This window comes from Lissotriton helveticus, chromosome 1_2 (genome assembly GCF_964261635.1).
Source record: "Lissotriton helveticus chromosome 1_2, aLisHel1.1, whole genome shotgun sequence".
Lineage (NCBI taxonomy): Eukaryota > Metazoa > Chordata > Amphibia > Caudata > Salamandridae > Lissotriton > Lissotriton helveticus.
The window spans coordinates 364,220,250-364,244,125 of NC_136058.1; the positions used below are offsets into that span (position 1 = coordinate 364,220,250).

At 42.9% G+C, this 23,876-nt stretch overlaps 1 protein-coding gene across 4 annotated transcripts in view; it reads right to left on the reverse strand.

The window, feature by feature from the left end:
• Positions 1–5,946: 5,946 nt before the first annotated feature.
• LOC144807928 (dromaiocalcin-2-like) overlaps positions 5,947–23,876 on the reverse strand; it is a 157,164-nt gene continuing 139,234 nt past the window's right edge. For all 4 annotated transcript variants that reach the window (XM_078673526.1, XM_078673528.1, XM_078673527.1 and 1 more), the window contains 2 exons: positions 7,075–7,150; positions 5,947–6,127 (listed from right to left, as the gene is read on the reverse strand). In XM_078673526.1, coding sequence (XP_078529652.1) covers positions 6,045–6,127; positions 7,075–7,150 — 159 coding nt within the window. In that variant the 3' untranslated portion in view covers positions 5,947–6,044. The remainder of the gene's footprint in view (positions 6,128–7,074; positions 7,151–23,876) is intronic.

Sequence of the window (23,876 nt, forward strand, 5' to 3'; positions counted from 1 at the left end):
TCATCTTCAACCTATCTCTAACAAACCAGGTGGTATCATCATGCTTTTCTTAGAGTTTACTAAATTGATGCATGTCTTGAAAACAGTTGAATCTAAACGACGCCTCACATGGTCAGGTCAAAATATTTTTTATCTCACAAGATGTTTCAAATGCAACGAATGCACGCCGTAAGGAATTTTTGGCTCTCTATCCCCATATGAGACACTTGAACATTCAATATGGTATTCTTCACCCATGTCTCTGCAAAGTTACTCATGAAGGAAGGTCACGTTCTTTTGATGATCCTGCTAAACTGAAATCTTTGCAAATAATATCTCTCCTTGAAATATGGAAGACAAATGTTTTAATATTCTCTTAGTTTTACTAGTTAATTGTTTTTTGTTGCTTCTATAATTAAACATTTACCTTCTTCCTATTGCTTGTTCTTCCTTTTAACTATTTTTTATCTCTTTTTTATTTCCTCAATAATCTTTTTTCCCCTCCACTCTTTATTTCCTATTGCTAGTGCTCATTTACTTATTTCTGACGCTTATCATTATTTATTTACTCATACCGCTGTCTTTGCTTTTGTCGTCACCATGTCCCTTTCGTCTTGTTGCTTGTTTATCTTCAGATCTGCTTACTTTCTTCATTTTTCTGTTTTTCTCATCTTTACTCTCTTTTTCTCTTCCTCTATCATCTTATTGTCTTTCTACTTTTTTTTACGGTGCATTTTCATTATCAATCTTTTGTCTATATAAATATCTTTCATTATATTTTTTAAGTGGTTATCTTTCTTTATTATGTTTCTTGATGCGTGTGCCTATTAGTGTCATTTGCTGGTGTACATTTTGTTTTTTGTATTCACCTAATAAGTGGGTTTTTTTTGCTTCCAGTTGTTCTCCTGAAGTGTATCATCTCTATTCATGTCTTACCCTCCCTTCCCTCCATTATGTCTAATGTTGTCTCATGGAATGTTTGTGGTCTCGGAAACTCCGTCAAAAGACAAAGGGTACTCTCTAATTTGTCTAAATTGAATTCTCATGTTTCATTTATTCAAGAAACGTATTGTAATGATGTAGAATCACTTAAATTGAAAAGACAATGGGTGGGTCAAGTTTTTTATTCTCCAGCCTCTAATCGGAAAGATGGTGTAGCTATACTATTTCATAAATCAATCCATGTACAAATTGTATCTAAGCAATGTGATAGTGATGGATGCTGGGTAATGGCTAAGGTTGTTATACAAAATAAAGAATTTGTTTTATTGAATATTTACAGCCATGTTAAACCAGACCCAGACTTTTGGAATAGTAATAAGATCTTACTGTCGTCTATTGATGGGCCAAATATTATTGTTGCTGGGGACTTTAGTCAATGGTTAGATCCATTTTCAGATAGATAATCCAAATGTAAATTTAATCCTGATAACATTCATAAATCATTTCAATCTGCCATTGCCTCTCGTTCATTATCCGATGTTTGGAAGACCTGTAACCCTGATAGACTTATGTACATGCACGATTCAGGGGTGCAACAGGGTGTCAATGTGACACCCTGCCACCCTTGAATATGTTCCCCCTATTACCGATTCGGTATTTACTGAATCGTTAATAGTGAATGGCTTCCCATTCATTCCTATGGGCCTCCAGGCCCATAGGAATGAATGGGAATTACCGAAACGGTAAATACTGAATCGCTAATACCGAATATTACCGATTCGGTAAAATTGACCGAATTTTTGCCTAAATACTATTTACCGATTTTCAAATACCGAATCGGTAAAATTCGGTATTTAAGAATCGGTAAATAGTGATTACCTACATATGTCCCTATATCCTTAAAAAAATCGAAAGCACCAAGTCCTGATGGTCTTTCTGTTTCCACTTTTTCCTCTATTTTTGCTCCCAAACTTCTGGCCCTTTTTAACTCATTCATTGTTGACTCCAAAGCATCTGGCTCTTTTATGGAGGCTTTAATTGTCCTTATTCCCAAACCTGATAAGGATAATTCCCTCTGTAAAAAACTATCACCCCATTTCATTAATCAATTATGACTGTCAGATATTTGCCAAAATCCTCGCCACTTGCCTTGAGAGTATCATCCCACTATTGGTTAAGACAGATCAAGCTGGTTTTGTTAAGGGTGGATTGGCTTCAGACAATGCTCGCATGTTTGCTAATGTTATCTCCTTCGGGAATAAATAAAAATCTCCACTTGCAGCATTGACTTTAGATGCTGAAAAGGCTTTCGAACGCATAAACTGGTAATTCATGTTCAATACACTTAAATGGTTTGGTTTTGGTCAAAATGTTATTTCTTATGTTAAATTGCTATATTCTTTTCCTCGTGCTAGTATTTTTGTTAATAACCATTTTTCTAAATCTTTTCCGTTATATAGAGGCACACGCCAAGGTTCTCCCCTTTCGCCCTTCGCTGATGATACTCTGGTATATATGTCTGATCCTAATTCCTCCCTCCCTCCCTCCCTTTTTGGATGAAGTTCGGTTATATTCTAGAACCTCTGGATATAAGTTGAACTTTTCTAAGACAGAAGTCTTACCCTTGAACTCTCTTTGCTATCAATATATGTTTAATAATACTAATTTTACCTGGTATCCCACAAAAATTAAATACCTTGGTATTTGGTTTTTCTCTACCTTATCTACCACCATTAGTTATACTTTTAGGGCCCGATGTAGGTAATCCTCATTTACCGACTCTAAAATACCGAATTTTACCGATTCGGTATTCTAGATTCCGTAAATGAGATGTAGCTAAAAATTAGGTATTTTTTACCGAATCTGTAGGATTCGGTAATTACCTAATCGGTATTTACCGATTCGGTAATTGCCATTGATTCCTATGGGCCTTGAGGCCCATAGGAATTAATGTCAATTACCGAATCGGTAAATACCGATTCGGTAAAAATACCGAATTGTCAAGGGGAACAGGGTGTCACTTTGACACCCTGTTGCACCCCTGATTTTGGCTTGTGTGCCATGTGGCACACATACATGCCCTAAGGGCATGTGGCATGTATGTGTGCCACATGGCACAGGTGTACATGCACAGATGTGCATGTACACAGGAATTCGTTATTTACAGTGCAATAGTATTACATGGTAAATAACGAATCGGTAATGGCCTGTGGCACTGTTTGAAGTGCCACCTACATCTGGATTTACCGATTCGGTAAATTTACCGATTCGGTATTTTACAGAATCAGTAAATTTACCGAATCGGTCAATATACCGATTCTGTAAATATAAGGTCCCCTACATGTCAAACACCAAATACCGGTCGGTAACACCCGAAATCGGCCGTTACCGACCGGTATTTGGTGTCCTACATCTGGCCCCTAATGTTCTAATTACCAAAATACAATCACTCCTTATTTCTTGGTCCCCCTTCATTTGTCATGGTGGGGTAGGTTAGATACTATTAAAATGATGGTTGTGCCCCATGTGCTTTACACATTATCCATGTTACCTTTTCGAATTCCTGCTTCTTCTTTTTCACAGACTAATTCTATTTCTACACAGTTTTTATGGAATAATAAACACCTCGACATTGCTCTTATGAAATTCAAACATCCCAAAACAGAAGGGGGTGTGTGTTTTCCATATTTTAAACTTATCATTCTGCATTTTTAATACAACAATTTCTTTCTTTATCTTATGATTTTGCTGATATCCCTATCCTCATTGGATTGTTTTTGAGAGTGTTCCCTATTAAAAGATGTTTCTTTTCGAGATATAATATATATGTCTAATTGCTCCTTCATAACAGATAATCCTATTTTAAAATACTCCCGACAATTATTATATAATATTTTTTCCGATGGTCTAGATTGATATTAATGGTTTTTGTCTTCCACTATTTGGTATAACAAATTTATCAAATATAAACGTAAATCATTTTATTACAAACATTGGAAGGAGAAGGGAATTATTTTTATTCATCAATTAATCCAACATAATTCTGTTATTCCCTTCCATGAATTACAGATACAATATAATTTACCTGATTTATTTTATAATGAGTATCTTTTAATATCAACAGCTTTGCAGTCTTATTTTATCTTCCAATAATTTTGCCCTAGCTTCTCCCTTACTCACATCACCCTCACCATTATATAGTGTTTCTCAGGAGCAGAGGCCTAAGGCTGCCTTTATTTATAAGATGTTGGTATCTCATGTTACTGGACGACCTACATCCCTTGTCGAATTACTCTGGGAAACAGGCTTATCTTTGTTACTCCCTATTTCTTCTTGGGATAAAATATGGCTCAAGCAAATTAAAGCTTCTATTGCCGCATGTATTCCTCAATCCCTTTACTTTATTTATAGTAGAGCTGTTAATACCCCTGTTTATATACCCACGTTTTCCCCTACTTCCTCATCCCTCTGTTGGTCTTGTTCTGAATCTACTGGGACTTTAGTTCATCAACTTTATGATTGTTTGAACGTATTAAAGTTATGGAAATCTATATGGTCTAAATGTATGACAATATTTCAATGTAATATTCCATTAACAATACAAAGGGCCTTATTTATGAGGCCTTGTGACAGTTTTGCGCTTCTGTTGCGTCACTTTTTGAGACACATCGGCAGCGTAAAACATGCCTCCTGTTGCGCCCTATTTACAAAGTAACGCATGTAAGCACATGCTTCACTTTGTAAACCCCTGCGCTACATTATACCTGCGTCAGGTATATTGTATGCAGGGTGGGAGTTCCCACGTAAGTAAGCCTCGTAGAAGTGACGCAGTGAAATCTACGAGATTTCACTGCGCCACTTCTAGGGTGCAAATGCGTCAATATCTTACACCTGCCTCACAGCAGGCGTAAGACTGACGCAGGCCCTTTCACATGGGGTTGCCCCATGTGAAAGGACACATTGCTGGAGTTGCGTCACTTTTGTGGCACACTCCAGCAATGCATCACTTTTGCGCCTACAGATACATCAGAAATACAGACGTATCTGTAACTTCTTGCAACATGATGCGTCATACTGTAAATATGACACATCCATCATGTCGCAAGAAGGGCGCACTGAGAAGTGACGCATCGCTGCTTTCACGCAGCGATGCGTCATTTCTCATAAATGAGGCCCAAAATGTTTTTTCAGGTTCCTCCTCACCTGATTTTGATGTTTCTAATCATATTACTTTGTTGTTTGATTTATTTATTGCTGTAGCATTTAAAGTGATTTTGTCCTGTTGGAAAGATAACTCTAAATTATCATTATTAAATTGGTGGAACTATATTTGTGACGAACACAGAAATGCTACTGTTTCTTCTCTTACTCTTTCTCAGAAAATTAAATCTGACCTACTTTGGCTACCCTGTACTTCTTATCTTTCTACACATGCATCTACATCTTAATTTCTTACTCTTTCCTAATTTCTAACTCCCTTTATTCCTCTTTTTTCTCTCTTTCTTTCTTTTCTTCTTCTCCTCTATATCTCTTTCTTTCCTCTTCTTTCTTGTTCTTCTATCTTTTTTCTCACCTCTTTTTATCTTCTCCTCTGACAACTCATTTGCTTTGTGCTCAATCATGTTCCGTTCTGGCTATTGGCTGGAGTAAGGCTCTCAACTTCCACTGTCAATGAAAATGTTACATTTATTTGCATTTTGAGCATATGAATTGATTGACTAACCATTGCCATTTGTCTGCCATATTGTCTTCTTAATTTTTAAATAAACCTTAATGGTGTGTTTTTTTAACCTTGTCTTGTGTGGATTTTCCTATGTGATTTTTCTGGGTCTACATTATTTTGTATTCAGGGCTCTCGTCTACAGAGACTCACACACGGCCCGATCCATCAATTGGCCCTTTTGATGTAAAAAACGCTGCCGGCCTCATGGGCTCTAGGGGAGTCTTTCTCATTTCCACCTTCCTCACTTCATACAGTTCAGTGGAGTCTCATGGATTCTTTCAAAAATGAACCTCACACAGATGCAAAGTAAATAGTTTTATAAATGTTTCAGAAATATACAGATGAAAAAAAAGTTGTAGCGCTGTGAGGTGCCCATGCTTCCCTCTCAGCACCTCCTCCTTCACACGGGAAATAGTTGGGGCTTGTACATGCAGATAAAAGGCAGACGGGTGTTGCAGTTAGTGATATCCAAATTGACCAGTCCTGGAAATAAATGGAAAAAATAAACACATCTAATCAGAACACTGGTACATCAATGCAGTTAGCCATGTTTTCTTTAATATGGGGAGCCCAGGGCATGAATTTGGGACTGTGGGGAAACAGACACATGGGATAGCAAGGGCTTCATTAGTTATACATTCTTCTTGAGATGAAGAAAACTCCAAGAAAGGATTGCCAAGGACAATGTATAACCATCCTCATCCCTACCCCCACTGCTTCCCCCAAAACAGGATGGTATATTATCAATGCAACACACCGAGGGTCTTCAGAACCACAAGATCATTCCACCCAAATTACTAAGGGTATTATGTAGAGTTCGGCAGATGGGTTACTCAGTCACAAACATGATGGCTATCCTGCTCACTTTATTACAAATACAGTATATTCTATCACCCTTATAATAAGGTAGACCGAATGTCCATCATGTTCATGAAAGAGTAACTCATCGCCAGACTCGAAATCAGGTCCTTTGTTGTTATCAGAGGGGCCTTGCCCCTTCACATGGCTTCCAGATGGTAAGGAAAGTTGTGTATTTTAAACTCAATTGCCCAACACCCCACTCCCTTCTGCTGCAGAAGAAAAAAATGAAGAAAGAAAGGAATTAGTAATAGAGGGACTTAAGAATCCAGTGGTAAATTAACAATGAGGCTGAACTTCATCCCAGATGTGATAGCATTTCCATCAGGAAAGGTCTGATTGGGTTGTGCTGTCAAAGCAACTATTTGTGAAAGTAAGGGAAGCTAAGTGTCCTATGAAACTGGATGCTGAATGAGTCCAATGGGCATTAGAGAGGTCACCAGAAGATAAAGGGGGCAGGTCTGGGATGCACCCAGTGAGCCCAGAGGTTCATGGAGGAGCGGCCCGGAAGTGGACGAAGGGAATGGAGTTCTCTCAGGGCAGGGTTGACCTGTATACATAGAGATCCTTACCAATGACTTTAAGGGTATGGCAAGTCTTGGCCCACAGGAACCCTTTCATGTTTTCCAAGGTGTTCTTCATGCTGCCCTAAAATAAAATAAAAGACACACACTTTAACAGCTAGGAGTCTGCTATGTTGAGAGCTTTCATCGGAATGAGTTTGATTGCTGGAGGCTTGGTCCTATCTTATGGACTTGACTTAAACAAATACTGGAAATTCAAGCCAGAAACATTGCTGCTACCCACCAGGCTTAAGCAGCTCTGGACATTTTTATTCCCACTCTATGGATCATTGTCTGTGCATCACCTGCTAGTTACCAGCTTTGGGCACATAGGTCTGTTAGGTAATAATCAACCTTTGGGACACTAACCCATGAGTTCTACCATCATAGTATCAATCAGAAATCAACAACATCACATTTTCAAATCTAGGCATTGATTAAGATCCCCTGGATGCTTTTCTCTTGTGTGATATATAGATAATAATGCAAGATCCAAAGTCTGGGGCCCTACTACAAACAACCCCTCCCCCAGGAACTACCAGGGCTTGTGCCCGTTCGTCTGTAATACACATAGCACCAGTGCACATAGAGTATTGATGTTACCTTCCTGGGCTGTCCCTTCACTGGCATGGGTACACACAATCCCAATGTTCCCACTGTGAGAAGTTGGCCTGGAATATGCTGTCCACTAGTTATAGTGGGCACCTTGCACCAGTCCAAACAACCCTTAATGATGATAGGTTTAAGACAACCTTTATTGAAAGCTATCCTAGAGGTAGCTATGGAAAGCAGCCTCCACGCTAATGCTTGAAGGAGTGTAAAGCAGCTTGGTTTACCAGATTATAACCTCTTGAATGTCTAAATGAAAGGAGAAACACAGAAGGCATATTCGTGTGTGCATATATATATATATATATATATATATATATATATATATATAGATAGATATATATATGGCTACACCATTTACTTTGTCCAGTTTCATGCCAGAGCAGGGGCTGGTAGCCCCTGCAACCGGTTTGAACTGGGCTATGCACAGGGGCACTAAATGTGCCCCCAGTGCTGACTTCAAAGCACTCTTGGAGTGCACCCACCCAGCCCCAATAAACTCAAGCCTGTCTGGGAGGTGGTGACAGGCCTCCACTGCTGGAGTTTCGTTCAGAAGCAGGAGGCCAGACCTGTGTCTGTGGCATCCATTTTGTGATGCCAGGGTTCTTTTAAACTGGTACCGGGTGTACCGCTGTGTACAGGTCTCTCCCTCTAGAAGGGTGGAATCATACCCCCGCCGCCAGGACTGGTGGAGGGGTATGATTCCAAAGTGTTTGATACCAAAACACAACATGTTTCCTTGCAGCCATTCCAAAGTTAGCATTTACCGCGAGGTTATAATGCACCTAAGAGTATATGGTCTGGCTGCATCATTGAACAACCCCGGAGAATAGATTCCCAAGGCTGCAGTGGGGCCCTGCTCAATCATTGGGCACCCTCTTACACAAAACCCAGAACTCTGCCTTCAGGATTGATAAGGCCTGCCATAGGGGTGACTGATAGGTTTATATGTGAAGCGATATAAGGTAGATATAGGGAATCTATATCTAAGTAAGGGGTGCATACACCACCTTACACAGGCTGCAGTCGCAGACCTGTGGTATCATTTTGGAAGGCTACCCAGGGATGGCCTACTACATGCTGCAGCCCCTGGTAGGCCTCTGGGGTACCTATGCCCCGGGTATATAGGATACCATATACTAGGGACTTATAAGGGTACCTCAGTAACCAAACTGGAGTGTACCTAAAGTACTTGGAATCATTTTAGAGAGGAAGCAGCTAGGCTGGGGTCCTGGATAGCAGGGCCTCAGCGAGACTAAAGTCGAAAAACAGTCAAACATCAGCAAAAAGTGTGGGTAACTATAAGAAGCAGATCCTACTCTCCTACACCCACGCCCTATTATGGATGCGGGTGCCTCAACCTGGTACTGAAGGAAAATGTTTTCCAGTTTGGAGACCATATGTACCAGCAGACTAAGGGCGTGAGCATGGGGGCAGCCATGGCTCCGTCCATAGCGAATATATATATGGCCCTTTTTGAGGCCCACCATATATTCAATGAAATGGCCCCCTTTTATGAGTCTGTTTCCCATTGGTACCGGTTTATAGATGACATCTTTTTCATCTGGACCAATGGGGAACAGACTCTACGAGAATTCCTTCAATGGATTAACATGGCTGACAGTAACCTTCGGTTCACTGCACACGTACATGAATCCCAGGTTGAATTTCTGGACATATATATCAGAAATCAGTCTAACGAATTGGAGGTGGATTTGTTCACGAAACCTACCGCGAGGAATACCCTCCTCCATTTCTCCAGCTACCATCCCAGATGCCAGAAAGATGGAATTCCCTTCTCCCAATTCTTGCGTGTAAGGAGAAACTGCACCAACATTAGAGATTACGACCAGCAATCTATAAAAATGAAACAGAAATTTATAGACAGGGGCTATCCACGTCGTCTGGTGCGAGAAGCATATAAGAGAGCCCGGTTCTATAACCGAGAGAGTCTTCTCAAACAGAATAAACCCACTCAAGAACCTAAGCTGGTGTGCATTACTAAACATTCCACATTGAATGCCACCATCAGACAAACCATCAATGCCAACTGGCATCTGTTGAATACAGATCCATCTGGACCTAAACTTGCTAAACCGATGTACGCACATCGGCGCAATAAGAACCTCAAAGATCTGATAGTCAGATCACGTTTTGATAGTCCAATGGCAAAAACTCCCTTCATACAGAAGTCGATAACGGGTACTGATGCCCCTAAAGGCACTTCTCGTTGTGGTACATGTCTATCGTGTGATGGAATCATCCCAGGAGATACTCTAACACATAATGATTTTAAAATAACAGCAAAGGAACTCTGGACCTGCAAGACAAGTAATGTTGTCTATTTGATCTTATGTCCGTGCAACAAAGGGTATGTTGGCGAAACTGCCCGTATGATCAGAACACGTCTGACGGAACATAAATCTGCGATCAAGACAAGGAAACTAACATCTCCCCTAGTGAATCATTACATAGAGTATCGCCATGCCCCAACTGACATCAGATGGCGTATTCTTGAAAAAATACACACACCCGATAATGCTGGCGGCGATAAAATAAGAAAGAAGAAAGAAGTCTTCTGGATCTTTTCACTTAAGACATTCTCGCAAGGTCTAAATAATGACTTGCCCTGGTCAAATGCCATCCTCTAATAGGAATAGCAGCGCAGCCACTGTAAAATGAGCTCTCTAGGAGCCTAAAATACTGTCTCCGATACACACCCAATGGTATCTAGGAAGAGTTGGCGTCTTAATCTGTGGTGGACTCAAAGATGAAGTGTGTCCCCTTCCCTTCTTTTTCTGTTTCCCTCTCCCTCCCCCCCCTTTTTGCCCTCTTTTCCCCCCCCCCCCCCCCCTCCCCTTTCTTTCCCCCCCCCCCCCTTTTTCCCCCTTTTCCCCCCCCCCACCCCCTGGGTCCACTCAACTTCACCACAATGTACTCGTAGTGTGGGAATAGAATAATACTTAAGTCAGGGTCAAATAAAATAAACACACGTAATTTCCTTGGGGGGAAACGAACCCCATAAAGGCTAGATAAACATCGCTATATAATTTTCCTGCAGGAGTAAATAAATGATAAATAAATGCATGCGCCACCGTTGCTTGTTTTTAAGTTGAGGGTTGAAAATGAGCGTCGCTTGGGAAAATACGCCATATCCCTTTAAACACAATTCTACGCTATATCTCTTTAAATAAAACAGACTGTTCTCACCAATGACCAGTCCGTTTATATAAAAGACGCGGGGAGTCACAGATTCAACCCTTGTCCGAACGAAGGAAGACGACATACGGGACTAACAGACCTGGGAGAACGGTAAGAATAGATAGGTGCTAGTAAAGATTTGCTCCGTGTGCAAATCATTTAAGAACGACGTTCGGTTGACACCCTTTTTCCTTTGCCTAACAAATATAGATATACGGCAACGTGAACAACCTACACGCTGTACCGCTCCAGCCTATCAGCTAGATGTTTACGAGTGCACCGGTAAGAATAAGCTATACGGTGTACATGCCCTCTAATGTTAAGGGGGGTAGGCTATAGGTACTAATTCCTCCTGAATCCGGACTTTATTATTATTATTTTTACAGCTGCCGGTGTTTACAGAGAGTGGTCCCTTATCTGACCCGACACCAAACGGCTGCAATACATTTCCGTCAAAACCTGACTGGCCTCCTGCTTATCCACACGGGATACTGAACCCTCTGAGCAGGTGGGGCGTTTTGGAATTTTAGTCGGCAAGAAACGGTGGCTTTCTTACTTAAACAATTAGGAAAAGTAAAGATAGTGTATAACAGAAAATGTTTTAAACTTTAGGGTTGGTAATACGAGCGTCCCGCAGCGTCCCCAGCGTTCTGATACACCATAGAGTAGAAAGAAGATATTTTAAACATTATCAGATCAACATAAGCTACCAGTCACGAGTCACCATACTTAAGGTAACATGCACTGCTTTTAAAACGAACTGTGCTATCTTATTCCAACTAAAACACCTCATATGATACGTTTTGTGTTCACACCATTTCAGATATTAAGTGCCTGGATATTTCTGCAATCGGAGTACTTTGTTGGGAAATCCAACCCAATATATATCTACGCTACTTTTTGTGACATATTAAAAGGTGAGACAATTGCATGTGTGAGTAGAAATATTGCTTTAGGAAATAGGGATGTGACAGCCTGCCGTGATATATGCTTGTAGTATCTGAAACATCCGTCCCCTAAATAGGAATAGGCTAGGTGCAATATGCGTGTATCTATTGATACATGCATAGACACATGCAGGTACAAATGCATGAGTAATTTGTTTAATATTTCTTAAATCATAAATTCAGTCATAGAGTAGTGGGCACTCTTTGTAGTGTTTGAGAAAATATACATACAGCACAGTATATATTGATACCATCTTGACCTAATATCAACCTTGCCTTTAAATTATAAACGTAACCCTAGGGTAACTTAATTAACTGAACTGTGAATGGGAAATATATATACAGCACAGTATATACCTATGTCAGCCTGTCCTGACCTAAGTTTGTCCTGAAGCTATCTACGATTGACCAGGGCAACCAGACAATTCGAACTGTATATGCCAAATGTCAACAATGTGAAAGAACTATAAGGCATGTTTTTGCTCTATTCCTTGATGTTACACAACAAATGCAGACATTGTCATTGGTCTCTAAAATGTGTTTGTTTTATCTTGAAGATGCTTATGTATATAGATAATGGACACATTCTAATGGGTTCAACATAGATGCTTAGAGCAATAATGCGGTTTATTATCATATATAGAAGAAAGAATGACTAGCGGTACAATGAACATGTTATAAACAATTAGAAACTGCTTCAACCGGAAAAAGAGTCACATAGTAAAAAAATGTTCATAATTATTATTTTTACAGAACATCGATGGTACAGTCCTGAAGAAGACACAACTCACGTGTCGAAACGCGTCGACAGGAAACCATCATTTTTTAAAAATGTTTATTGAAATTTTATTCTTGACATATCATGTATATTTACAATGAAGTCTGCACTGATTTTGAATATTGTAATGCAGTTTTATCATATTATTTTTCTATGAATATTTGAAAGAAATTAAAACCAATTTTATTGGAGAAAGCAGTTGTCGAATGTTGTTGTAGATAACCTTATCTACATGTGTACTTGCTAGTCACGTTTGTGCTTGCCTGGGAATTGTTGTTTACATATATGCAGCGAAAAAGAGGCCATCAGAACGTGCACTGGCTGCGCGCCAAAAAGGTGAGACACAGTCAGGGCAGTAACAGCGTGCGACCCCTGCAAAGGGGCAAGGGTGTGTCATGGACTCCACCGACATTCCCCTGCAGGTTGGTGAAGGTAATCACCGCACATGCCGGCAGGGGGATCTTTGTCCTCTCTTTAAAGTGCAGGCAGGTGCTGACTGAACAGAGAAAGATGAAGCAACCGATTCAATTAGCGGCTCTGTCTTTTGCTAAAACCCAGATTTCCAAAAGCGTTGTTTCGGGTGGCTTTACTTTTCTAATGCAAACCTGATGCAAAGTGTTTAAATGTGATTTACTTCAGATAGTAATCTAAAGTAACACAATGGGAGTATTCTATGTGCTGTGAATGGGTGTTCTTATGCAAACCCCCCTTGGATTTTGAGGCAAATCCCAATCTATAAAGAATTGTAGATAGGAATTTGTGCCTAAACTCTATGCCTCCTTAAAGCAGGTGCAATGAGGAGAAATGTTTTCATTTCTCCTCATCTTTCCCATTTTTCATATGTGCTGCATTGTACAGCACACATGCAAAGTGGGAAAAGCCTTAAAGCATAGGTTATGTATGGTACAACATATATGCTTCAGACAACACAGACACCCGTGCACTAATAGTGTAAGCACAAGCTGTCTTAAGTGTGCTAGTGCAAAGAGAGAGACAGCAGAACAGGTCTACAGCTTAGTAGATTTGGCAGTATTATGCTCTCTCCCATTTATGCAATGCAGGTCAGCAACCATAGGCGGCGCCTCCTCTCAACTAGCGGAGCGCCGCCCCACTGATTTAAGAGCAGTGCAGGGGAATAATAACGATAATAACAGAACGTTATTAGTGTTGTATTTTTCCGTTCCTGCTTAGGTGCAGGCAGGGCTGGCCTTGCCAAAGCAGGGGCCAGGGGAGGAGTGGTGGGCACACTCTAAGAGCACATGACGATTCGGCCGGCTGTCTTGGGTCGGCCAAGCAGTCATGCGCACTTTACATGTTCTCCACTGGCTGTATGGTACTGCCTGGGTGGAGAACATGCCCACCCTCCCAGTCCCTCTCTGAACACCGAACCACGGCACTCAGACCAATCACAGCACTGCTGTAAGGCAGCATTGTGGTTGCCTGGGGGAGTCTGGGTGTCTGGATACTTCCTGCGTCCGAGGAGAGGCAACGGCTGGAGACCGGCTACCAGTGACCAGCAAGTACACTTTCTTTCTTTTTATTTATTTTTTATTTTTTGAAACCCCCCCACCTCCCTCTGCCACCACTACTGTTTCCTACCAGCTGCCACTGACAGCAACTTTACTTGGTGCCCTAAATTGCGTGACTTCTTGATAAATCTGGGCCTAATGCACTGCCCTGGGGCATCGTGAATTTGTGGCTGCCCTGACGATTTGTAAGAGGGAGCACTGTAGCTCTTTGTACCTGCACATCTGTTTAAAGGTGCACTTATAGAAGTGGAGGTCTGTAGTTGGCAGAGGTAGGTACCTTTGTCCAAATAGGGACCCTTGCTTCTATTCAGGGGAAGTGGGATACACACTTTAGATAACCCCTGATCACCCCCAGGGTCCAGGGTAGTTTGGCATGAGCAGACCGACTTATCCCAAAGGCAATGTGTAGAGTATTTTTACTCAAAACACACATTAATACAGTGATAATACCACAAATGGACACAACACCAGTTTAGAAAAAATCCAACAAACAGGTAATGAAATACGACTTTAAAACAGTTATTGCAAAAGTAAAGCTTGTAGAAAACAAATAGCTCCACCTGAGACTATTGCGCTGTCGCGGCAGCAACAAATCCAAAGTACGGCACTGACCGTGAGGAGCGCGGCGTCAGGCACAGAGTCACACATACCCCCAAACAAACAGTACCTTGGAAACAAAGTCTATGACAAAGCACAGTGTCATGGAGGTTAGGCGTCGGTACCAAGGTTGAGGCCGGCTTCCTGGCTGCCACAGGGGAGGCGAGGCATTGTGTCTGCGAGGAGGAGGTATATCTAGTCCAGGGCAGGGGAAGACAGTTGCGTTGGTGGTGAGGCATCGGTTCCAGTGATGATGCAATGTCAGCAAGTTTGTGGAGTCTCCCTCGACAGTTATCAGCGCCGCAATAACGGAACAGGGCGAGCACTGGCTTTGGGCATGTCCAATAATTGCAGTCATAGGCAGGCGTCAAAGGATACTAAAGCTGTGGTGCAGGTCGGGTGGTGGGTCGTTCACTTCACAAGCGGTGCTCCGGGCCACGGTGCAGGTCGCGGTGCCAAAGCTGCATCTCTGATGGCATCAGAAACAGGTTTTCTTGCTATTTTTATGTTTCTCCCAGCTCCCAACAGCAGGCCCAAAACTGTAATAGGTACCTCTTGGCAGGTCAGAACTCTCAGCAAGAGGGTTCAAGGGAGCTGGGGGTGAAGACTTTGTGTCCCTAAGACTTCAGACCAGGAAGCCAGAAAACCTCAGGCCCTTGAAGATCTTCTTCAAGCAGGTTCAAAGCAAAGTTTCAGTCTTTTCCCTCCCCTCTCCTTGACAGAAACAGTAACTGCAGGTCACCCCACACAGCACACAGCAAAGGGGCAGTACTCCTCACAGCTTTTCAGCTTGTCTCCTTGGCAAAGGTTTTTCTTGAGTCCAGAAGTAATCTAAAAATCTTGGGTTTCAGGTGCAATACTTATACCACAAAAAGTCTATGTTCTCTTTGTGCAAGGGTCTCTGAGCCCAGTCCAAACCAGTTCTGTCCTTACTGGTGCAGTACGACCACAGGGTGTTGAGACAGCATTGTGCATGGGAGACAAGCCCTATTCATGTGCAAGGAAATCTCCTCCCACTACTCTAAATTCTGCCATATTCTGCTCACCTCTGAGTCATCCAGGAAGGGCAAGGCATACCTCAAACCTCGCTCCCCTCAAATGGCTGTCTACAGTGAATGCACATCCCCAGCCCCTGTCACTCCAAAACCAGACAGTCAATGCTTACTTTCTAAAAGTTAAGAACAACACGCATGCCAACACTGACATCTCTGTCACACTTTTTTCAAGATCACACCACACCTTTGATATGACCTATTTATTCTTTATTTCTCATTCTGAATATTTGATCATGTGTTTTCTTCACATTTTATTTCTTTTAATTCCACAAAATTATAATCATCAGAAGGTGAATTGACCTTATCATTATCAGCCTTGTACCCCATAGAAATACAGTAACATTAGACTTAACATGACAAACTTTTCTTCAGCACAACAAAACATGTTTTTTGATAATCTCACATATAATAACAGATATATTTACAATAATTATTTTCTAGCTCTGGTTCTGTGATTTTTATGAGACATTAGCACAAAAATACACAAAAGAATATTGATTGCACTAACAGCACCGCCTTTTTGGTTTTGACACTACAGTGCTTAGCTGAATCACTTCTTGTAGCATGAGCACAGCTCAAACAGTGTTCCAATCAGGCTCAACTCTCTATTTGACTTCAATTTGTTTAATTTTGTGAGCCATCTTGGTATTTAATCAGCTAGAAAACACTTGTTTGAAAAGTGAGTAGAGTATTTGGTTTACAAGCCCTGGGCACACATGGTGCCATGGTGCACTGTTCTAGGGACTTAGCAGTAAATCAAATAAGCCAATTGTGGACACACTAATCCATAGCAATAATTTTCAGAGGGAGCACTTGCACTTTGGCAATGAACAGCAGGGGAAAAGTGCCAAAGCATCTAGACCAGCAAAAACAAAGTCCAACACAGAAAAAAAACACAGGAGGCAAAAGCAAAAATACAGGGGAAACCCATGCCAAGGATGCCAGGTCTAACACGTGTCCCCTCCAGCTGAAATGTGGGAAGAACTACCCACCCTCTTGGGAATTCTCTTCACTAAGGCAGAAAGACAGACCATCAGCATTGGCGTGTTCTGTACCAGGGCGTTGTTCCACCATAACCCATCCCCCGTAGTGAAATGGACCACTTCAACAACTTTGGGTTCTGACCCCTCATCTGCATCAACCATCTGAGGGGCCCATGGTCGGTTTGAAACCGGAAGTGAGTCACAAAAAAGTAGGGCTCAGCTTCTTCAGTGCCAAGACCACAGCAGAAGGCTCATTCTAAATCCCACTCCACCTCTGTTCCTGTGGAAGTAACCAAATACTAATGAAGGCTACAGGTTGATCTAGGCCCTCCTCATTTAGTTGTGAGAGCACAGCCCCCACAACATGCTCTGAAGCATCTGTCTGCAACACAAATTCATGTGAGATGTTGGGCTCCATGAGCACGGGTGCTGTGCACATGGCAGATTTCAGAGCATCAAAAGCTTTCCGACAGGCATCAGTCCAGTTCACCTTCCTGGGCTGCTTCCTTGAAGTCCGCTCTGTCAAGGGGGCAACAATGGTGTCAAATCCCTTGACAAACCTCCTGTAATCCCTGGTGATGCCCAAAAAGGCTCTCACCTCTGTCTGAGTCTTGGGGTGGTCCGAAGCCAGAATGGTGCCAATCTTAGACTGTAGGTCCGCCACCTGGCCGCTTCCTACCTGGTGTCCTTAGTACACCACTGAGCCCTGCCCGATCTGGCACTTGCTTGCCTTGATCATGAGGTCTGCCCTCTGCGGAGCCTTCAACACTTCCCAGAGGTGGTGCAGATGTTCCTCCAAGTGGCACTGAACACTGCTATGTCATCTAAGTAGGCAGCACTGAAATCCCCCAGCCCGGCCAATACCTGATTGACCAACTTCTGAAAGGTGGCAGGGGCATTCTTCAACCCAAAGGGCATCACCCAGAACTGGTAGTGCCCCTCTGGTGTTGAAAATGCAGACTTTTCCTTTGCCCCTTCACTTAAGACAATCTGCCAGAACTCAGACGGTAAGTCAAACTCAGGAATCAACAGAACTCCTCTACATAAACTCCAAATCATCCAGAACGCCACAGCCAGACTCATTCTAGGGCACCACTCCAGGAACACATGACCCAACAACTACGAGACCTCCATTGGCTGCCCGTCAAGAAGAGGGTCACCTTCAAACTCCTCACCCACACCTACAAATCCCGCCACAAGATCGGACCCAAATACCTCAACAAGAGAGTATTCTTCCACGCACCCAAGAGGAACCTCCGCTCTGCCGACCTCGCCCTGGCAGAGGTCCCCCACATCCGCAGAAACAGAACAGGAAGGAGAGCCTACTCCTATATCGCAGCCAAGACATAGAACGAGCTCCCCGTAAACATCAGACACTCCCCTACCCTGCAGACTTTTAGGAAGGACTTCAACACCTGGCTCTTTGACTGATCCAGAGCTGCAACCCCCTCCCCCACCAGCTCCTTGAGACCCTTACGGGTGAGTAGCGCGCTTTATAAACCCTTGATTGATTGATCGCTTGATTGAAACGTACTGAGGTTCTTGGCAGTTCCCAACCGATCCATGAACTCATCAGCTCTGGATATGGGGTGCGAGTCAGTCCTGGTGACGGCATTGAGCCCTTGGTAGTCCACACAGAACCGGAGTTCTCGCGAGACACCTGATGCGGCAACATTTGGGGCCAAGACCACTGGGCTGTACCAAGGGCTGTAAGAGGGCTCAATCACTCCTAGAGCTAACATCGTGGAGACTTCCTACTTGATGCTAGATTTCACCTTGTCAATCAACCTGTAAATTTTGTGTTTTACAGGAGGACTGCTCAAAGGGACTGAACCCTAAGGACTTATGTGGTACATCCCTGAAAGCAAACAACAGGCACAGCAAGAGGATGTCCACTTACGCCTCATGGGTTCACCAAGACCCATAATCATGCCCTTTGGGGTCCAGAGGCCCCACAATGTCGATGCCCACCCTCTCAAAGGGTGTGCTGGCAACAGGGAAAGGTTGGGGAGGAGCCATGCACTTCCTCCGCCTCTGCAGTGAGTGTCAAAATCCTTGCGCATTCGGGGCGAGTGAAAGTAGCTGAAAAGCCTTTCAACGGTCTTGTCTTTCCCCAAATGCCCTGCTAGAGGCACATCTATGGCCATACCCAGTAGGAAGGCTCTGAAGTGCTGGGGTACCACCACCAGGCTCACTATACAGGGGACCATTCTCCCAGTAAATCCAATGTGATCCAGACTGATCACCTGCTGCCTGGTTTGCATCCTGCTGCTGCAAATCAACAAGAGAGGGGCATTCCTGCTGCTCCTTGCAGAATTCCTCCTTGGAGGGGCCCCCTTCTTGCTGTCAATGGGTCAGCTCAGGCAGGTCCCCCAGTTAGGCCACTTATTCCACTATAGCTTCCAGTGCATCCCCCTCAGGGTTCGCTTCCTCCTGGATGGTGGGAACTTCGGGGGCTTGTTTCCCACACCCCTTGCCTCTTCTCTTTCTGGCTGGTACCTGGGCCACTCTTTCAGGCTCCAGGTCCTCTTGATTGCCCTCACCGGCTGCCGTTGATCGAGTGGTCACACACGCCCACTCAGGCATACCCGACATCTCCAAATGAGACTTACATTCCACCTTCTTCCAAGGGGAACTCTCCAGATTGTTGCCTAACAGATAGTGTCAACAGGCATGACTGGCCTCACAACTACTTTCAAGGTACCTGACAGACATTTATCATTAATAAAAAAATTACCTCTGGTATGGACAGATCATTGGGCCGTATTCTTTGACATCCAGATGAAAACCACCCCGTCACTGACCACGCCATCCCTCACAATTTAAAGCTTGGAGCAGCCTGGACCAGGACCTCCTCCAAAGACATCTTTCCTCCACTAACTATGACCTGTCTCCAAACCCCACATTGGCCTCAGCTAATTACTCTAAATGGCTTAACAATACCTTCAACACCTTAGTACCTCGGAAAAATACACCTAAAAATAGAATTACCCCTTCAGCCCGATGGTTCTCAGAGTCCCTTAGAATGGAAAAGCAACGTGGTAGGAACATAGAGAGACGTTGGCGCAGAAACTACAACTGTAGAGAGAAGACCCTTTATAAGGAAGTTATATCCAAATACAAGCATCTCATTATCCTAGACAAGAATAAATACTACATCAATCAGATAGAATCGGCTCAAGACTCTCCTAAACAACTTTTTCAAGTCGTCACCAAATTATCAGGGTCAGAGAATAACCCTCCCCTAGCCCCCACTCAAGACCTGTGTTCCGCTTTGGCCCGCTTCTTCCTAGATAAAGTCAGTAACATCTACAATTTCACTGCTCACCCCAAATTAGGTCAGTCTGATACAACTTCAGACAAAAGCGTTACTCAGCCCTCCCTCGCAAATTTCCGCCAAGTTTCCACGAAACAGATTACAGACCTTATTCTATTCACTAAATCAGGCTCCCCGCTGGACCCCTGTCCGGCCTCCATCTTAAAGCTATTTCCTGGTTTATTAGCATCAAATTTAACCAACAACTGCAATGCCATGTTCATGACCGGCATTTACCCTGACACATGGAAAAAGCCATCATTAACCCGTTGCTGAAGAAACAAAACCTTGACCCATTAGATCCCAAAAACTATAGACCTATCACAAGTCTACCATTTCCGTCTAAAATATTTGAGAAACGAATGAACCAGCAACTCGCCAAATATATTGAAGACAACAGTCTCCTAGATGAGACTCAATTTGGCTTCAGGAAGGGCCATGGCACAGATACCGCCCTTATTAAAGCTGCTGACGAAGTAAGGACCATCCTAGACCAGGGGGGCATGGCAGTACTGGTGCTGCTGGACCTATCAGCAGCCTTTGACATGGTCAATCACGCCACACTGATCAATCGTGTATCAAGCATAGGCATCACACACATGGCCTCGTTTCTCTCCAATCGCAAACAAGCCGTTGCCCTCGGCTCTTACAAATCAGCACCTTTCTCCATCCCGTGTGGTCTACCACAAGGTTCATCCCTTAGTCCGACACTCTTTAACATCTATGTGTCAGACCTTGCCAGGGTCATCAAAGCCCACGGGATGGGACTCACTTCCTACGCTGATGACACACAACTGGTGCTCACTATTCATAGTGCGGCCAGCTTCCAAGATGGAATACGTGCGATCAGCACCTGGATGGCCAATAATTGCCTAAAGTTAAAGTCTGACAAAACGGAAGTTTTGATCTTCAGAAAGCTACATCCGGTTTGATCTTCTGCATGGTGGCCAACCATGCTGGGCCCACCAACGCTCCCGTTAACCAAAGTGAGAAATCTAGGTCTCATGTTCGATGACAAACTCACCTTTCTATCACAGCCAACACAATTGTTTCCTCAGCCTTTCCCACGCTCAGAATGATAAAAAAACTCCTCCCATTCTTAACTCCCAGTGCCAGAAAAACCCTAATCAGTACATTAGTAATGTCAAAAATGTATTATTTCAATGGCCTGTTCCTTCACGCACAGAAAAAGGTCACCAACAATCTTCAGATGGTGCAGAATGCCACTGCCAGATTGATAACAGACACCCCCAAGTACAAGTCAATCGGATTGCAAATCGAGAAACTCCATTGGTTACCAATAACAAGCCATATTAAATTCAAAGCACTTTGCCTCGCCTTCAAGGCCATTCACAAAACAGGACCTCACTTCCTAAAGAAGGCATTCTGTATCTACACCCCCAGCAGAGTCTTGCGCTCTTTAACAGCCAACCTCTTGAAGGTCCCCCGGACAAAAGAGGTTTCTTGGGGGACAGAAGATTCATCGTTGCCACTGCCAAATTATGGAACACCCTTCCCACGCACATCAAAACATGTCAAAATCTGTTTTTCTTCAGGAAACTTTTAAAGACATGGCTTTTTGACCAATAATCGTCCATCACTGGTCTCGTCCTCTAGACACTCCATAGCGCCAAGACACCCAAGGGTATTTGTGCGCTCGATAAATTGCATAAATAAATAAATAAAATAAATAGGACCCCAAAAAAGAGAACCGGGTCCCACCAATGCGTTTATGTCTGATTCTGGGCAGTCAGAAGGTTCTGATGCTTAGATCTCAGAGTACGCTTGGGTGAGTGCTTACTGATTAGCGAGACAATAAATCTAGAGCTGGTATCTTGTATAGCTTTAGAAATAATACAGCCAGTTTTAAACATAGCTCACTGCTCCACTGGAAGCCAGTGGAGATCTTTAAGTAAGGGGGTGATATGGCAGCGTCTCTCCTTAAGGTGGATGATTCTTGCTGCTTGATTCTGGACCATCTGAAGACGATGTCTCTGGAATTGTGGGAGGCCTACATAAAGGGCATTACCGTAGTCAATTCTGGATAGAATAAGAGCTATTGCAATTTGGGTAATAGCCTCTTTCCTAAAAAAGCAGCTAATCTTGCGCAATTTGCAAAGTTGGACAAAGCAAGCAGAGACTGAGACGATTTGGGCACTCGTAGAGAGATATGCATCAATATGAAGGCCCAGACTCTTTATCACTGGTTTAGAAGTGGGGACACGCCCAGTTCAGGGGCCAGTAGGAGGGAGTCCAGTGAGCTAATTTACTACTGGGGACAATTATCTCGGTCTTTTCAGAGTTAAACTTTAATTGGTTGTTGTTCATCCAGGTTTTAACATGCATCATAGTCCTCCAGACAAAGTCTTTAGATTCTGTGGAGTTCTCCAGGGCAAAGATTAGCTGCATGTCATCAGCATAATTGAAAATCTTTACCCCCCTCTGCGGAAGACTAGAAATCAAGGGTCGTATATATATATTGAAAAGAATTGGCGAGAAGGAGGAAACCTTTTTCTCTCTCTGTGATGGATTTTGCTAAACCATGTCCCTATCCTCGCCAATAAAACACAGGATTCTTCTACTATAGTCACGGTGATGAGCCCCCATAGCTTAACTCAACAGTGAATGTTTTATGTGTCTTTCATAATTTTTCACTTGAGGATGCTTTAGTGACAGATTTATCTTCCTTTTTAGGCTATTCTTCTTTGTTTGATCCCCTGGTTTTGCACAAAATGATGAACAAGGTCCTGATGAAGGTGGCTTGAACCACCAAAACGCGCGTAGACCTGCTACAAGGGCCGATAATTACATTCTGGAGCCCTTGAACAATAATAGCTTTTGTGATCTAGCTAATTGTAACCCAGTTCCTTTTTCCATCAATGTATGAGGTTTGATTGTAGTATGATTGGTAGCACGTGAGCAAGTTGCTTTGTATGATTGTCACCATGGGGTATTTTTTCTTGTTGCTTATTTTTATGATTCTATTGTGTTCTTTGTGAATTTGTGTAATTAACAGATGTATTTTCTATAGCATTGTCTGATTTATAACAGTATTTATATGAATTTATATTTATAAAAAAGAAAAAATAAATACAATTTTTTGAATGATTCCTGTTTAGAATAAACTTTTTTCTGTCACTGTTTTTTGCTATTCATTGATGCATATACATAATTGAAGTATACGCGCATTGAAGGAACTTCTCTCATTCCTTGCTTATTTCTCTTCCCCTCCGTTCCTTGGCCATAATTTGCTCATTTGAGGGGGTCCCATCGTACATGTTGCTTGGAAACCTGTGGGACACCACAGCTCAAAGCTACCGTTTTGGATTTAAAAGGCGAGAGCCACACTGACTTTTTGAGGTCCTCTAAAAAGGATCTGAACCAGTCAAGTGCCGAACCCCCGAGACCCGCTGCATTCAGGGCAAAGAGGATCAAAGCCTGAGTGCAATCAGTGTCAGCCTGTTCTTTAAGGTTATCCAAAACCGATAGGATCACAATTTCATTGGAGTACGGTGGACGAAAGCCTGCCTGATGAGTGTCCAAGAACTTGGTGGCTTCCAAGAAGGAACTGTGACAGGTGGCTACATGAGTCTCTAGCAATTTAGCTGGGAACGGGGAAAGTGAAATAGGTCTATAGTTCTCTAATTTTTTGGGATCCATGCCACGCTTTTTTTTAAGTGGGATGACCACTGCTTCTTTGAAAGCTGGTGGTGCAGTGCCTTGGGACAGTGAGAGATTCAGAAACTTAAGAAAAGTATCAGCGAAGGACCGATAGATTACTTTCAGAATGTTAATG